This window comes from Podarcis raffonei, chromosome 4 (assembly GCF_027172205.1).
Source record: "Podarcis raffonei isolate rPodRaf1 chromosome 4, rPodRaf1.pri, whole genome shotgun sequence".
Classification (NCBI taxonomy): domain Eukaryota; kingdom Metazoa; phylum Chordata; class Lepidosauria; order Squamata; family Lacertidae; genus Podarcis; species Podarcis raffonei.
In genome coordinates, this window is record NC_070605.1 from 18,262,746 (window position 1) to 18,280,965 (window position 18,220).

At 44.0% G+C, this 18,220-nt stretch overlaps 1 protein-coding gene across 5 annotated transcripts in view; it reads left to right on the top strand.

The window, feature by feature from the left end:
• The window catches only part of DEUP1 (deuterosome assembly protein 1), a 67,745-nt gene that overhangs the window by 43,162 nt on the left and 6,363 nt on the right, over positions 1-18,220 (top strand). For all 5 annotated transcript variants that reach the window (XM_053385592.1, XM_053385588.1, XM_053385589.1 and 2 more), the window contains one exon: positions 4,721-4,920. In XM_053385592.1, coding sequence (XP_053241567.1) covers positions 4,721-4,920 — 200 coding nt within the window. The remainder of the gene's footprint in view (positions 1-4,720; positions 4,921-18,220) is intronic.

The following is an 18,220-nucleotide window of genomic DNA, read 5'->3' on the forward strand; positions in this document are numbered from 1 at the left end:
AGAACCTCAGATAATTGAGTACTTTTAATGCTTTTCAAAAATAGTTGTGGATTCTATGTCCATAATGACACCTGTAGACCTTGCAGTTCAAATTGTGCTAATAAGCAATTCACAGCACTGTGGTTCTTCCTGCACCACCAGAAATTGCAAGGGGAGTCGCGGTTACATGCTTAAAGTCAAATCTCTGTGTTAGCATCACCAAATTGACCTCCCCTGAGTGCAAGCCTGGGCAGTGTGTATGAAGGCATATAGATATATACACTTGTGTGTGTGAATTAACATTTAAATGTGCGGTTCCCCACCTGTGCTCTGAAGTGCTGCTTTTGACACATATTTGCCTTCCTAACCATGTCATAACTATTTCAGCATAGTGCGATCCCACCCTGCAGGACCACGTGTGTGAATAACATAAAACCATGTGAGCAGGGTCAGTCCCATGCCCTGCAGCCTAAGACCACACCATGCTGAAGTGTTTGTGTCTGAGTGTAGCGTACCTGAATCAGCTTTCAAAGAGAGGGTGGGGAAATCAAGGGCATATAGCACACCATTTTGTTGTTGTTGTTTAGTCGTTTAGTCGTGTCCGACTCTTCGTGACCCCATGGACCAGAGCACGCCAGGCACCTCTGTCCTCCACTACCTCCTGCAGTTTGGTCAAACTCATGCTGGTAACCTCGAAAACACTATCCAACCATCTCGTCCTCTGTCGCCCCCTTCTCCTTGTGCCCTCCATCTTTCCCAGCATCAGTGTCTTCTCCAGGGAGTCTTCTCTTCTCATGAGGTGGCCAAAGTACTGGAGCCTCAGCTTCACGATCTGTCCTTCCAGTGAGCACTCAGGGCTGATTTCCTTAAGAATGGATAGGTTTGATCTTCTTGCAGTCCATGGGACTCTCAAGAGTCTCCTCCAGCACCATAATTCAAAAGCATCAATTCTTTGGCGATCAGCCTTCTTTATGGTCCAGCTCTCACTTCCATACATCACTACTGGGAAAACCATGGCTTTAACTATACGGACCTTTGTTGGCAAGGTGACGTCTCTACTTCTCAAGATGCTGTCTAGGCCTGTCATTGCCCTTCTCCCAAGAAGCAGGCGTCTTTTAATTTCATGGCTGCTGTCACCATCTGCAGTGATCATGGAGCCCAAGAAAGTAAAATCTCTCACTGCCTCCATTTCTTCCCCTTCTATTTGCCAGGAGGTGATGGGACCAGTGGCCATGATCTTCGTTTTTTTGATGTTGAGCTTCAGACCATATTTTGCGCTCTCCTCTTTCACCCTCATTAAAAGGTTCTTTAATTCCTCCTCACTTTCTGCCATCATGGTTGTGTCATCTGCATATCTGAGGTTGTTGATATTTCTTCCGGCAATCTTAATTCCAGCTTGGGATTCATCCAGCCCAGCCTTTCGCATGTTGTATTCTGCATATAAATTAAATAAGCAGGGAGACAAAATACAGCCTTGTCGTACTCCTTTCCCAATTTTGAACCAATCAGTTGTTCCATATCCAGTTCTAACTGTAGCTTCTTGTCCCACATAGAGATTTCTCAGGAGACAGATGAGGTGATCGGGCACTCCCATTTCTTTAAGAACTTGCCATAGTTTGCTGTGGTCGACACAGTCAAAGGCTTTTGCATAGTCAATGAAGCAGAAGTAGATGTCTTTCTGGAACTCTCTAGCTTTCTCCATAATCCAGCGCATGTTTGCAATTTGGTCTCTGGTTCCTCTGCCTCTTCTAAATCCAGCTTGCACTTCTGGGAGTTCTCGATCCACATACTGCTTGAGCCTTCCTTGTAGAATTTTAAGCGTAACCTTGCTAGCGTGTGAAATGAGTGCAATTGTGCGGTAGTTGGAGCATTCTTTGGCACTGCCCTTCTTTGGGATTGGGATGTAGACTGATCTTCTCCAATCTTCTGGCCACTGCTGAGTTTTCCAAATTTGCTGGCATATTGAGTGTAGCACCTATAGCACACCAAGCAACTGTTAAATCACATTGTTTATATTTATAATCTGGGCAAGCCGCTTTAGGAAGTAACAGCAGAATGGCCACTGATCTTGTCTATCAAAACTTGCTTTTATTTTCCATTCCGCCCACAGGAAATCACTCGCACAGTGTCTAAGCTTGAGGATATTACATGAATTTTTTTACACTTGATAGTTTTTATGCTGATTACTTCTTGTCTTTTTGGAAAACACAGAGCCTCTTGATATTGAAACAAGAATTTAGTTTGTTGGAATGCTGCACTCCAGAGTGGTGTGTTTAATTAACAAATCTGAGCCGTTCAAGGCCTCCATTTAAAGTTTTTGAAACGTCTGCTAAACTTCCCGACCCCCTTTGCAAATTGTTGTTGTTGTTTAGTCGTTTAGTCGTGTCCGACTCTTCGTGACCCCATTGGACCTGAGCACACCAGGCACTCCTGTCTTCCACTGCCTCCCACAGTTTGGTCAAACTCATGTTGGTCACTTTGAGAACACTATCCAACCATCTCGTCCTCTGTTGTCCCCTTCTCCTTGTGCCCTCCATCTTTCCCAACATCAGGGAGTCTTCTCTTCTCATGAGGTGGCCAAAGTATTGGAGCCTCAGCTTCAGGATCTGCCCTTCCAGTGAGCACTCAGGGCTGATTTCCTTCAGAATGGAGAGGTTTGATCTTCTTGCAGTCCATGGGACTCTCAAGAGTCTCCTCCTGCAGTGAATCATCTGCAAATAGAATCATATAATTTTGTATGATGATTATGATTAGTAGTAATAACAAAAACAAAATTGGTTAATTCAATTTCTTATGCACTACTGGCGCATCCTCTAGACCAGGGGTCAGCTACCTAAGGCCCATGGGCCAGAAGCAGCCCACGGAGGTCATTTTACCGGCCTACAAGCTGCCCATGAACCGAGCTAGCCGCTCACGTGCTGTGCTAAACCACTGCAGCGCGGCATGGGGACTTGCTTCCGCGGCACCAGAAATTACGTCTGCACAGACGCAGGCACTGGAAATCGCGTCTGTGCACACGCAGGCACCAAAAATCACGGGCGGGCGTGCAATCCGGCCCACGGAGGGATCTCCACGGGACTGATCCGGTCCAGGCAAGATAAACCTTGCTGACCCCTGGTCTAGACAACTTACAGTAAAATGTTAAAAAAACAATCCAGCATGAAAGAGCCATTATTCGATAAAAACAGTGGAACAAGACAAACGACTAAGCCCAAGTTATCCCCATCCACATAGGAACATAACTGGGGTATCAACTTCAGCTGGTAAAAGACACTCCATGATATATTGGATGTAGCTGATGGGAAATGGAGTCCAGCAATATATGGAGGGCCACAGCTTCTACCTCTCTGATAAATCAAGGGGGGAATATGGAAATATACCCTTGCCTCCACCATCCAAGTGCTTTTCAACCTGGAAAAGAAATGCAGACTCAAAATATTATATTTGTCCTTAACAGCCAGTAATATCGCTTTGGAGAGCCCGCTGGCATTCATGTCTCCCTTTTTTATCTGCCATTCAATAAAAGCCCCAGTGATCAGATAAACCTGCAAAGATGTTTTATCTGAAGAACTGTTTTTGTTAAGGAATGCAAAAACCCACAAGCCTATTACGAGAGAGACTTCAGGTCTGAAGTAAATGGGATGGAGGCTGTAATCCTAAACATACTTTCTAAACTCTAGAGAGCAAGTTCCATCAAGCTCCAACTTCTGAATAAACATCCTTAGGATTGTGCTGTAAATCAGCTTATAGTCAAGTATTCCAGTTTAAGTGTATGGTGAATTAGGCTGTTTATACGAAGTGCTTGAAGTTCAGATCCAGCACAGTTGAATGATGATGGAGTGTTTGAGAGCAGAATTCGAGCTTTCCCCCTCTTTTAACTCCCACTGAGGTGTGAAGAGTTCATTGCATTACAAAATAAATATATATGTGTCTGTGTGTCCCTTGCATATTGTATATCCCATGCTATGAAAAACCGTCTCCCCTTGTATTTCTTAGTGTCACTGCAAATCTATGATTTAACTTTGTAGCAACTAAGCAAATTAAACATTTTGTAAAAGTCCCATTGCTTTTTAATGGAAGAGGAAAGTTTGTGTGTGAGAGTTTGCTCTGTTTTAATCAGTAGGATCATGTCTCCCATTTCCTTAATAAACCGCCTCCAAAATATTTAACATGGCATTGGTTATGCTTTTTTTAGTCAGCACTTTTAAGGCAATTTTTCTCATTGACATGAGGATATTGCAATTTTATACATAAAGATTTTGAAGGAATTATGTAGTTACAACTTCAGCATTTTTCTACAATTCTCCCTTTCTGGAAGCATAACTTGAGGGAGCGTTATAATGAAAATATTTACAACTCTGGCAGCTAAGGATGTCTTATGTGCCTCTTTAAGACTTCTGAGGCAAGCAGTTCAAATGTGTTGAGTGATTTGAAAAAAAGAAAATGAAAACGCAGTTTGCAGGGTTCATTGAGCAATTGTAATATGGTGCTTTTTTTGTGTTACACAGGCTATTATCCTTTCTACCCATTTGTCTTGTTTGCTATTTCTGGAGGCAGTTCTGTGAGGGTTATCATTTACAATAAATGCTGTATGATTACATATGGTAAATAAGCAGTGAAAATATTGCCCCGTGCCTGTTTCTTTGTTGAATTGTGTGAATTCAATTATGATGAAGTTGTAAACAAACTGATCTTTTTTATAAAAAAAAAGAAACATAAAACAAAACAATTCCTTCAACAGATGATAGATTTGTCCAAGAAAGAACACGCGGCCTATTCCGATTCCATCGATAAGCTGGAGCGCGAGAGTAGAATGTTACGCAATGACCTTGCGAAATTGCCAAAGGACAAAGAAATGCCTTTGCGAGTGAACCCCATTATGTACTTTGGAAGAAATTGTGCCAAGCAGACGGCAGTAAAAGTGGAAGAGACAGAAGAGAGGTAGGTGCATGACTGTACACAAATAACTGCACTTTGTCTCTCCGAAGCTATTCTTTTTTCTTCTCTGACGTCTTCATGGCGAGTGAAGGGGAATTGCTCTGTGATTGACAAGGTGCCTTGCTGGCCAAATGGTCAACCTGGTCAACGCTCTCTTTCCAATAACAGCTAAACCAGGGGTCAGCAAACTTTTTCAGCAGGGGGCCGGTCCACTGTCCCTCAGACCTTGTGGGGGGCCGGACTATATTTTGGGGAGGGGAAATGAACAAATTCCTATACCCCACAAATAACCCAGAGATGCATTTTAAATAAAAGCACACATTCTACTTATGTAAAAACACGCTGATTCCTGGACCGTCCGTGGGCCGGATTTAGAAGGCAATTGGGCCGGATCCGGCCCCCAGGCCTTAGTTTGCCTACCTATGAGCTAAACCATACGCTTCTAGCTTGCAAGCAGCTGTTTAGCATCAGCATCAGCAGCCTGGGTCCTAGCATCTGAGACACAGTTCTCCTTTGCAGCTGTAAAACTGAGGAGGGCGGGAAGGTGCTAGCCTTGCTGAGCCCAAGGACTGTCAGGGAATTCAAGGAGTTGGGCACAGCATGCCCTAGGATACCGGAGGCAGACTTGGCATGTGTGTCACCTGCCCACACTTGGAGAATTTGTGAAAAGTGGAAAGAAATGTCAGTCTCTCAACATTCCATGCCACACAGTTCTTAACAGGGTTTTGTACTGAATATTTTTGTGCTCTGCAATTAAGGAATGTTGTTTCAATATGCGATCACAGCGGAGAGACACTAAGACAGACACAGGCGGAAGAATTTACTGCTGTCACTCAGTATGAGGGCATGGTGGTGGGACTTACCGGAGGTCAAGTTGATATTAAAGAAGAAGCACAGTTGACATTTACTATTAGTAGTTGCAATGGGAATTGGGGGTTGCTTGTGCGTAAGTTGCCGCCACTCTCGGCGAGGTTGCCTGGATAAACCTTCCCCTGGCTGGACAGCCCTGATTCCGCGTCTGTCTCAGTCACTGGCAGAATCCGTCAGTGGGCGTTTCCTGAACTTCTTCCAACATAAAAGTTCCTTGACGGATAGTCTCCGCCTAGCCTCCCTGCGCGGAAGTCTTCTGCGCAGGGTGGGTGTGGGCAGTGGAGGACCCGTACTCTCCTCACTAGTCTCTGGGGCCAACTCTCCGAAGCCTACCTCTGCCCGCCTTTCTCCCTGGTGTAACGCTGATTTCCTTCCCCGGTAGCTGAGTCCCCTCCTTTCCTGCTGGGACCTTCTCCGGCATTGCTTGGGAGCCCTTCCTCCACTCCTGGCTGCGATGGCAGTTCCCTGACAGTAGTAATAATTTGGAAAGTCCTCTTGGACTTTTCATGGGAAAAGGAAATGAATGATTTTGAGACGCTTTGATTTAAAGGAAATATTGCTTAACAGAAAGTAGAGATGTCGTTCAGCCCAGTCACTGAGATCCAGCGCCGAGGGCCTTCTGGCGGTTTCCTCATTGCGAGAAGTGAGGTTACAGGGAACCAGGCAGAGGGCCTTCTCGGTAGTGGCGCCTGCCCTGTGGAACACCCTCCCATCAGATGTGAAGGAAATAAGCAGCTATCTTATATTTAAGAGACATCTGAAGGCAGCCCTGTTTAGGGAAGTTTTTAATATTTAATGCTGTATTGTTTTTAACACTCGATTGGGAGGCGCCCAGAGTGGCTGGGGAAACTCAGCCAGATGGGCAAGGTATAAATTATTATTATTATTATTATTATTATTATTATTATTATTATTATTAATTGTGGACTGAATGTCTTAAATGCCTTTTTCTTATGAAATGGAACATCAGAAGTCCTTTTTATTTTTCTTTATTGTTCTTTTCCCCTTTCCTTTTTCTTCTCCATTTCCTTTCTTTTGCTGCCCATTCTCTATTCTCTTATCATGAAAAACTTTAATAAAAGATTTCAAAATGCAAAAATATTTTTGTGCCCTGCCGTCTTGTGCAGTTCTTCTTTGGAAATGCACAGTTGGGAAACAATTCTTTCACCAAGGGATAGGACATCTCAGGAGGAAAAGGGAGTCCTTCCACAATCTGTAGAATGCCTGTTATGGTGAGGTGTTATAATGACTATCCGAGAGCCTCATGGTTTATGTGGCTGTTTTCCATCCCTCCCTCATCCCCGCTGCTTTGGAGATGGCAGCATATTGAAAGTGAGCTTGACCCCATTTGCTCTTCTCTAATGACACTTCAGGACACTGTAGTTTATTGGGAGGCTCTGTCTGACAGTGTCTTTGCAATTATATCCATTATAGCAGGGAGCAAGCCAGGGAAGCTGAACACACTGCTATCCTTCATGCGTTAACCAAGGGAGCAGGACATTCCACAACAGTCGGGGGACAATTATAATGCGATCGTAATGGGTTACATGACCTGAAAGAAAATGCATCTTTGATGGGATTGCTCGGCTCTAGACCTCTGCCAAGGAGAAACAGGGGCCTTGCCCCTCTTGAACGGCTCTCCGTTAATGGGTTTCTTTCAAGGCAGAAAAAGGGTGACATAAAAAACACAAGAAGAGCCCAGCTGGATCAGAACAAGGACCCACCTCTAGACCATCATTCTGGTCTCACAGTGACCAAGCACATGCCAGTGGGAAGCTCACTGTGATGGCCTGGGAATCGGATTCAGAGGCTGAACCTGAGGAATCCCAGCCTGCACAGGAGTCCCTGCCCCCAGGACCTCCTGAGCCTGGGCTGGGGCTTGAACCTGAAGGGCCCTCACCTGTGCCGGATCCTCAGGAGCAGACATCAGCTGAATCTGCTCTGGCTCCGGAGGTGATCGAGGATCCATTGCCTGCAGGTGCTCCACTCTCAACCCTGTCAGAGGAAGCTGAGGTTGCCTCTGGGTCCAGTAACCCTCCAGCCTCTCCTGAGCTGCAGAGGCTCAGGGCAGAGAGGTGGAGGGAACTAAGTTCCCGCAGGAGGAGTGCTCGCCTCCAGGCCAGGAGAGGCGAGTCACCTGTGGACCGGGACCGCAGATAAAAGCCAGCCAGCCCAGTTCCAGGTTGTCGGAGCAACATTGTTGGTAACCTGTTCCTGCCGGCACCCTGTCCTGCTCTTATGCCAGAGCTCCTGACCACACCCGACTCCTTGCCTTGGACCCCGCTTCGCCCTTGACGGACAGCCTCCATACCACACCTTCGACCTCGGACTGGACTTGGGCCATGCCGCACGGTAACCCCCCGGGACCAGCACACTCACAAGCAGCATGTGAGCACAATTGCCCTCTCCCAGTTGTTAAACTGAATGCAACTGCCCCATCAGCTGTTAAACAGAAACATACTTTCTCTGACGTCCAGCACAAAGATGAAGGTCTACCAAGCTTGCATGTCGAGCATGCTGCTTTATTGTACTGAGTCATCAGCAACTTGCAACCTCCAGGAGTGACACCTCAATGCCTTCCGCTTGCGCCGCATCAGGAAGATTTTGGGCATCACATGGCAGGACAGAGTCTCAAACAAAGAGGTGCTCACATTCCCAGCATGTTCGCACTCCTGGCTCCGTGATGTCTACGCTGGCTTGGTCAGGTCCACAGAATGGAAGATGGCAGGATCCCCATGGACGGAGAGCTGGCTTCAGCCACCAGACCAATTCTGGTGTTTCTAAGTTGTCTGCAAATGCGATGTAAAGGCTGGCGACATCAACCATGGGAATCCTTTGCAGGTGACCGCGGTGCCTGGAGACAGTCAGGTTGTGCATCCGTAGCAGTGACCAGAGGTGGAATGACTGCTGGGAGGAGTGCAGAGAGAAGAAACACCATGGTGCATCTGCAGCAGCACAGCCAGATACCTCCAGCTGCCCCAGCTGCAACAAAACATGTCTCTCCCATATTGGTCTCTACAGCCACAGCAGGCGCTGAAACCTTCCAATAGTTTGACTTCATCCTCACTGGCACACTCCATCATTTTCTCCCAAGCCAGTTGGATGCCGACAGCGCTGTCTCTGAGGCTGGCGATCTTGATCCATAGCCATAGACAGCCTGGCCTTCCATGCATTTGCCTAATCTCATTTTCAAGCCATCCAAGTTGGTGGCCATCACTGCATCTTGTGTTAGCCAATGCCATAGTTTATTTACTGTATGAAGACGAGCTTTTTCTGTCCTGGATCCTCCAACTTTTTGCTTCATTGGATGACCCCAGATTCTAGCATTTTCTAACACGGTGCATAATTTTATTATGCCTCTGTCATGTCTCCTCCCCTCTTACTTGCCTTTTCTCAAAACTAAAAAAGCCCAAACAAAATTAAAAAAAATCCTTCCAGTAGGACCTTAGAGACCAGCTAAGTTTGTTATTGGTATGAGCTTTCGTGTGCATGCACACTTCTTCAGATACGTGTGCATGCACACGAAAGCTCATACCAATAACAAACTTAGCTGGTCTCTAAGGCTCCATGATCACGGCAGATGGTGACAGCAGCCGCAAAATTAAAAGACGCCTGCTTCTTGGGAGAAAAGCAATGACAAACCTAGACAGCATCTTAAAAAGCAGAGATATCATCTTGCCAACAAAGGTCCGTATAGTTAAAGCTATGGTTTTCCCAGTAGTGATGTATGGAAGTGAGAGCTGGACCATAAAGAAGGCTGATCGCCGAAGAATGGATGCTTTTGAATTATGGTGCTGGAGGAGACTCTTGAGAGTCCCATGGACTGCAAGAAGATCAAACCTATCCATTCTGAAGGAAATCAGCCCTGAGTGCTCACTGGAAGGACAGATCCTGAAGCTGAGACTCCAATACTTTGGCCACCTCATGAGAAGAAAAGACTCCCTGGAAAAGACCCTGTTGTTGGGAAAGATGGAGGGCACAAGGAGAAGGGGACGACAGAGGACGAGATGGTTGGATAGTGTTCTCGAAGCTACCAGTGTGAGTTTGACCAAACTGCGGGAGGCAGTGGAAGACAGGAGTGCCTGGCGTGCTCTGGTCCATGGGGTCACGAAGAGTCGGACACGACTAAACGACAACAAAGGTGTTACTGGAAAGAATTTTTTTATTTTGTTTCGACTACGGCAGACCAACACGGCTACCTACCTGTAACTAAAAAAGCCCAGTTATTACTACCTTTTTTCCCCTCACAGGGGAATTGCTCTAGCCCTGTTTATGAAGCACTCATCCTGATTTATTTGCAGGGAGATTAGACAATGTTGGCTGCTTAATGAGAACTCGGGTCTGATTTGTTGGTGGAGGCTAGGTGACGTTGCGTCAAAGCATCTCCTCCTTTCCAGAGCATTTTCTCATCACTTTCCTTATCTCATAAAAGGACTGATCTTTTAGCTATGCAAGGCATCCCAACTACAATTGCACAACCTGAACTTGTCAATGCGTGACTGAATCCCACCCAGAAACTGTGACAGACTGGAAGCGCCCACAGTAAATTCCATGACAATCGCATCAGTACTGCCCTACACGCTATTATCAGTTTCATGGCTCCATCAGAATTGGAAACGTAATCTATACAGCAACTAGTTAATAATGGAATCACACCGCTGCGGTCTAGCCATAGAGTGAGAAAATGGCATATATATTAACCGAGCTATGAAGCTTTTATGATAACTCCTGATGAAACACATGGGCGTGTGTGTTTTATTCCTATTAAATTGCCTTGGATTGTCTTAAACATCTGCTATTTCTTGCTTTTAGGCATCTTGCTAGGATTTCTTCGAAATAATAACCAATTTGCCTTACCTCTGCATTCTGCAAGGTGGTGCAACAAGCTTCGCCCCTTGTAAACCTCAGAAGTCTGGCGTGGGAATTTATTTATTTTTATTTTTCTGTGTAGCAATAATTTCTAACTGTTATTGAATTTGGCACAAGGCTCACATGGAAGCTTTCCTGATTCTGACAACATTTAATGGAAAATCCTTTTCTTCTTCTTCCACAATACAGCCATACCTTGGATCTCGAAAGACTTGCGAGTCGATCATTTTGGGTCCCAAACGCTGCAAACCCAGAAGTGATTGTTCCGGTTTGCAAACGTTCTTTGGAACCCGAATGTCCAACGCAGCTTACACAGCTTCCGATTGGCTGCAGAAGCTTCCTGCAGCCAATTGGAAGCCACACCTTGGTTTCTGAACCGTTTCAGAAGTTGGATTCTATTCAACTTCCAAGATACGACTGTACTAATTTTCCATTTGTATATGGCAGAAACAGGGAGCATCTACCCATTGGGGAAAACTACCAAGACTACAGGCATCAGAACCACCGTTGCAGGTCTTGGCTTATTGGTAAAATGTGGATAGTTGCTTCTCTATAGTTTTTTACCTCTATAGTTTTTCTTCTCTGTGTTCTGATTGGCCCACTGTCGGCTGCAGTGATGAACAAGAATGGGACAGATTTCAGCCTCTCTCACTTCCTAAGCACATTACTTTCCTCATACAATCCTGGGAACTATAGTTTGTTCAGGATGCTGGGAATTGTAGCTCTGTGCAGGATAAATTACAGCTCTCGGGATTCTTTGGGGGAAGTTGCGTTCTTTGTCCCAGCCTGGGATGAAGGAGATCAGCTTTGTCTGGGATTTGTTAACCTTATTGAAGCTCAACCTTTTTCTTAGTTCATTAAGGGTATTTCTTAAGAGATTACCTCAAAAAGAATATTGTATGCGTTATTGCAGATTCTCTAAAATTGAATTGCAAGATGAGAAAGAACAGATATTTTACGATCCCCTTAGTCTCATGTTGTGGGGTAGCCAGCCTCATATAACCAACATGTCTAGTTAGTGCATTAAGGGGTTAATGCCATAGAGCAGGCTGTCCTGCCAGGCCACTTGTAATCAAGCCTACTTTTGTATTGTCTACCTGAGATGCTCAGCATGTGGAGAGTTTTGAGCTGGTTGTTCCCTGACTCTCTTGAGTTACTATACCAATGATCTAGAAACTTACACCATTTTGTAACTAAGCTAAGTTCTACTGTCTGCACAACTTTTCGGAAGTGCATGAACCTGACCTTTGAAGCCTTTGTAAGTAAACCCATTTTTAACTTACCAAACGTGTTGTCTTTTCCTATGCTGGGAGAAGGTAGAAACTTTGGAAAGAAACTTTTTAAGGGGACCTTTTGGAACTCACTTGGAGGGGCACATATTTTAAAGGTCTAACAGTCTATATTTCTATGCTTTGCTTTCCTTTTCCTTTTTTTGCTTTGCTTTGCTTTGCTTTGCTTTGCTTTGCTTTGCTGCATGTCTTGTGGTTTTTTTAATCTCTACTGAGGTCGTCCCAAACTTGGATCTTGGCATCCAGAAATTCTCTTTTCTATATTTTCCCCCACCAACACATCTTGTATACTGGATCTGTTCTCAGAGCCATATATCTAAGGTTATCCAGCCCAGAACTATGTACGATATTTCAGAAGAGGTCTTTGGTGCTAAGTCAGGTGCTTCCAAATCTTAGAAATAGACATAACCTTTTGTGCCATAGCCACATAAACTTTTGGATGGGACAGTCCATCAGCAAAAGGATTTCCCCTAATGCAACAGAACTCCCGCTGCCCTGCTTCTCAGCACTACTTTGGATACAACCTTTTGTAATATATTATCTTGATTCTCCCCCTTGCTTTTCATTTTACAAGCCACAGAGAATATGTTAATACTGTCTAATAAAAAAAAAAAATTAAGCGAGGGCCAGAGAAACCAGTGTGAGATGTAAACTGCTCAGCAGGAGATTATTTTAATAAGCATCTTGAACTACACCTGCCATCTATCATCTCTTTCTCTCCTGCCAGTTTCAGTTTTTTAAAGTTTCATTAAAAGTGTTTCAATGCTTTTTTGTGATTTTTAGTGCTCCCCATTGAGTCAACATGAAAAGCTGCAGAATTTCAGATGGTACTGAATAAATTAATATCACATTAAACTCATACGCGCCATGAAAGAGCAGCGTAATATATAACAATGTCCTGAGCTCAATAGAAAGAAATAATTTGTAAATATATCTCTGGCTCGTTCATTTTTAGCCAGTCGCCCACTGAATTACCTTAAATGTTTCATAGATACTGACACACACAGTTTAAAAATAATCCTGAATTGCTCACTTAAAGCGAAAGAGGAAGGTATAAAGTTTGGATAAGATGAAATATTTTAAATGGTAGGAAGAGGAGCTAGGGGTTGAGGAGAAATTCATTCTAGTTTGGCTTTTACGGCAAAGCTATTTGCTCTTTCCAAAACAATATACAAACTGAAAGACAGCTGTGCATTGAAATTCACATTTTCCCTAAATTTTGTAGTGTAGTTCTCTAACCAAATAAGATGTAGAAAATTGTGCATATTATGAGAACGTGTGCATCAAAATGCATATATTTGTAAAGGCAACATATAAAAATGAATTATTCTAGGGGAAACTGCTTGCAAAAATGTTCATGTTAGGAAAAATCACACTGATTTTTTTTTTTAATTAAAACAAGAAAGGCAGAGGACCAAAATTTCACAGGGGAAGGAGTAAAAAGAAAAAGTTACCTGACTGTAATTCTGGGAGGTAGAAATATGTCAATATGTGAAATGCCTGAGAATTTGTACTGGGGCCATGTTCATTGGACAGGCCCTGTGTCTGAGATGTACCAGAGAGACAGGCTCAGTTGAGGACCTGTAAACCCATAAAAAGAGGGACGCGGGTGGCGCTGTGGGTAAAAGCTCAGCGCCTAGGACTTGCCAATCACATGGTCGGCGGTTCAAATCCCCGCGGCGGGGTGAGCTCCCGTCGTTCGGTCCCAGCTCCTGCCCACCTAGCAATTCAAAAGCACAATTAAGTGCAAGTAGATAAATAGGTACCGCTTTCTAGCGGGAAGGTAAACGGCGTTCCGTGTGCTGCTCTGGTGCCGGTTCGCTGGAGCAGCTTCGTCACGCTGGCCACGTGACCCGGAAGTGTCTGTGGACAGCGCTGGCTCCCGGCCTCTAGAGTGAGATGAGCACACAACCCTAGAGTCTGTCAAGACTGGCCCGTACGGGCAGGGGTACCTTTACCTTTACCTTTAAACCCATAAAAACTTCCAGAGAGTGCTGATTTGGGGGGGGGTATTGGCTTTGCAGTTTCCCCCAATAATCCATCTGAGCCTTGCTACCCTACAGATCTGCTGCTGCTGTCAAACTCCAGTGATTTCTCGCCTTCCAAAGTTGCTTGAATTCCTAGCACTCATTCCTTTCTCGCACAACACCCTCTCTGCCCATTGAGGGGACTTGTCAGAGCAACACAAATGGTTACTTGTCTTCCAAATACAAGCTGAACCCCAGCTGAAATCTTTCCAGAATTCCTTTACCTTTGCTTGAACATCCCATGGATGACCCCACCTGCACCTGGTCCTCAGAATTTGTGCAGCAAAACTGCCCTACCTTGAACATCTCCCAAGGGACTACTAATTCCTTTTCCTTTGCAAAATAGGGCCAGGCTGATTGGTAGACAGAAATGTATATGCTAAGATCGCTTACCTGGATCGTGCAACACCGTTCTCTGATCTGGGGGTAGCAAAATCTTAACCCCCATCATTCAGCCCGGACACTGAGATCCAGCACCGAGGGCCTTCTGGCGGTTCCCTCACTGTGAGAAGTGAGGTTACAGGGAACCAGACAGAGGGCCTTCTCAGTAGTGGCGCCCGCCCTGTGGAACACCCTCCCTTCAGATGTGAAGGAAATAAGCAGCTATCCTATCTTTAAAAGACATCTGAAGGCAGCCCTGTTTAGGGAAGGTTTTAATATTTAATGCCGTACTGTTTTTAACACTTGATTGGAAGCCGCCCAGAGTGGCTGGGGAAACTCAGCCAGATGGGCAGGGTATAAATAAATTATTATTATTATTATTATTATTATTATTATTATTATTATTAATTAACAACTGGTTGTCAGAACGGACAAGGAGTTCCTATGTGGGCTATAGACCTCTTGATTATTCCATAGACTATTGTGAGTTGCGCAAAGTTTCAGTGGTTGACTTTGGGAGCGTGCTGTGATGAGAATAAGGTGCCACAACTGGGTTGTTGGTAGAGCACACAATCCAGACTTAATTGTTAAAACCACAGTAGAGATCGCTAGGCAAATATGAATATGGATTGATTTAATGCGGATGTCAAGTCCATGTAGTTTATCTACAAATTGTGGTGCCTCAACATGAAAATTCATACATAGTTTTAAACATATGCCAGAAATCCTAGTATCTAGGTTCTGGTTTTGTAAATCGGGAAAGGCACCAATATTTTCTCCCAAAAGCCTCAGTTATATTCTCAAACATCAAACAGAAGCAACAAATCAAGCTATTGTTGCTAGCTTATTTTGACTCTAGGGTATGTTTTATTTTATTGCAGACATAAACCATGTTTTTCTATTTTAATTTGCTGTTCTGTTTCCATGGCAATTATGCCAAGGAATGAAGGGTAAAAGGATATCTTTGAGATAGTAAAAATAGAAAACATGTGGTGAGGTTTTTGGGGGGAAATGAGTTGGTAATTGGCAATTTCCAGATGCCATGCTAATGTCTTTGTGCTGTTTATGTTTATGCGTCTTGGTAACATTTGCCCAGTGGAAAGCAAAAATAAAAAAATAAAAATTGAGTCATTGCTAGTAACTTCGCAATTGTTTCCTTCAGTTTGTAGCTGTATAGAATCAGAAGTGTGTAATCTCCAAGAAAGCTTCAGTGTGAGATTTGCAGCAGGCATTACTGAAGGCTAACACTCACTAAGGAGGGGGAGAAATTGAATTTGGTTCACATTTAAAGCCAAATCAAACGTGCATGTTCTTAAACAGCGTAAGAACCGAAGCACAGCCATCCTTTGAAATTTGCACTTATCTGAATTTTACAATGAAGCTCTCCAAACAATGTTTACAATTGGGGGGGGGTGTGCATTAAAAAATGAATAAGTGAAAATGACATGCAAAAAAAGCATTAGGAAAATTTGCCTTCAAAATGCGTACACAATTCAAAACTGAATACAAAAATATGTTTATTAGGATAAAATACTGAAGAATTTTCATGAGGATTTCTCTTCAAAAATTCACAAATTGCTGCAGGAATGTGGAGAATTGATTTTAAGATTGAAAAAATGGAAAGCGGAGGGAACAGAAACTGACAGATCGATCCCTATGACTTACCTGGCAGAAACTGATTGGAAATAACTTCAGAATAAAGAGTAGAAAGTGTGTCTCCGCTTTCTCTCCACTACTGAATAATAATAATAATAATAATAATAATAATAATAATAATAATAATTTATTTATACCCCACCCATCTGGCTGGGTTTCCCCAGCCACTCTGGGTAGCTTCCAACAGAAAATTAACAGCACAGTAAAATTTCACACATTAAAAACTTCCCTAAACAGGGCTGCCTTCAGATGTCTTCTAAAAGTCAGATAGTTGTTTATTTCCTTGAAATTTGATGGGAGGGCATTCACAGGGCGGGCGCCACTACCAAGAAGGCCCTCTGCCTTGTTCCCTGTAACTTGGCTTCTCGCAGCGAGGGAACCGCCAGAAGGCCCTCGGCACTGGACCTCAGTGTCCGGGCAGAACGATGGGGGTGGAGATGCTCCTTCAGGTATACTGGGCCGAGGTCGTTTAGGGCTTTAAAGGTCAGCACCAACACTTTGAATTGTGCTCGGAAACGCAGTTAGGGCCAGATTAAGCATGATATTTGTTACGGGGTGGGCACTGCGTAGTGGATTATTAGCTCAAATGGAAGAACTTGGGGAATTGGACATGCAAAAGGCCTCAGGCTCAATCCCCAGTCAAAAGGCTCTCCAAGAGTTAGGGAAGGCGCCCTGGCAATTGTCAAAGGGGCATGCTAGCACAAAGGCCCCCCAGGCTCTTGCCTGTACTAGATTCCATGGGCCAATGGTCTGACTTAATACATCCGTACAATTTAAAATGGGCTGTGAATACTTTGGCCTTCCCACGGCATTTCCATTCAAATGTATGGGCAGCATCTTGCATATGCAAGGAAAATGTTGGACTGCAAATTGTGGGAATGTTCAGGGATGCAGGGGAGGATATATTGTCTGATAATACCCTTTCCAACTTGTGTTAACAAGTTCACAATTTAGCAGAGGAACATTCCCCTTTTTAAACTTACAGCGTATGTGTTTGCTTAGGCTCGGTAAAGCCTCTACAGTAACTGTTTTGGTATTTTCCCCTTATTCCCTCATAAAAGATAAGACACGACACAGTCTTCTATAAAAGTATAAAATGAGTTTACTCACATATCATTCTGTTCACAATAGGATCCCAGAAGGTAGATTTAGCTTAGAAAAGTAACATATACCTAGAATCTATCTCATAAGAAGACAGTCCCTTTGTCCTCTCTTGGCTGGAGCCAAGATGACATCTTTGGCTAAGCAGATGTTGCTTCTTCAATGCATGTAGTCAAAGATCCAATGCCAACAGTGTCCTTCAGCTCTCTATATTGGACAAACAGGCTAAACCTTACGCCAAAGAATAAACGGACATAAATCGGACATCAAGAATCACAAGACAGAGAAACCAGTAGGAGAACACTTCAATCTCCCAGGACATTCTATACAAGATCTCAAAGTAGCTGTTTTACTACAAAGGAATTTCAGAAATAGACTGGAAAGAGAAGCTGCTGAATTGCAACTCATTACCAAACTTAAAACCATGGAGAGACCTGGTCTGAACAAAGACATTGGATTCTTATCTCATTATACATGACAAAGCCATTTTTCACCTTCTCACCCTTGCTTTTTCCTGTAAGACCTATTGCAGTCGTTAAGAGTCGTCAACAGGCTCATCACAGCTATCTGCCAATCACCCATTCCCACCACCCTTCTGAGTAATACCCCTCCCCACCTTCTCACTATATAGAAGGATCTGGCAACTTCTGTTTCAGTGTATCTGAAGAAGTGTGCATGCACACGAAAGCTCATACCAAGAACTAACTTAGTTGGTCTTTAAGGTGCTACTGGAAGGAAAAAAAAATTTTTGTAGTCAAAGAGAGAGAGATGGCTGCCCTGCCATGTGCTTTTGTCATTACCTACACAGGTGAGGCCACGCCCACCTCTAGTCACATGCAGAGGAAGTCTGTCCCAGCCCAGAAGGAAACAGGAAGTTTACCTGCTGGCTGGACAAACATTTCTCCCCATGTGTAAACATGTTCACTCTAGGAATGTTGTACTTGACTGCGCTTGTGTTTCACATCCCACACAAATTTGGCAAAAGTCAAGCCAAATTTCAAAGTTGAATGCTTTTTCTGCCCTCCAGCCCAAAAGGAGGCCTCACTCTGAGTTCTGTAAAGCCACGTTCCATGGGACATTTTAAAAAAGACTGTTTCATGTCAGCAAATA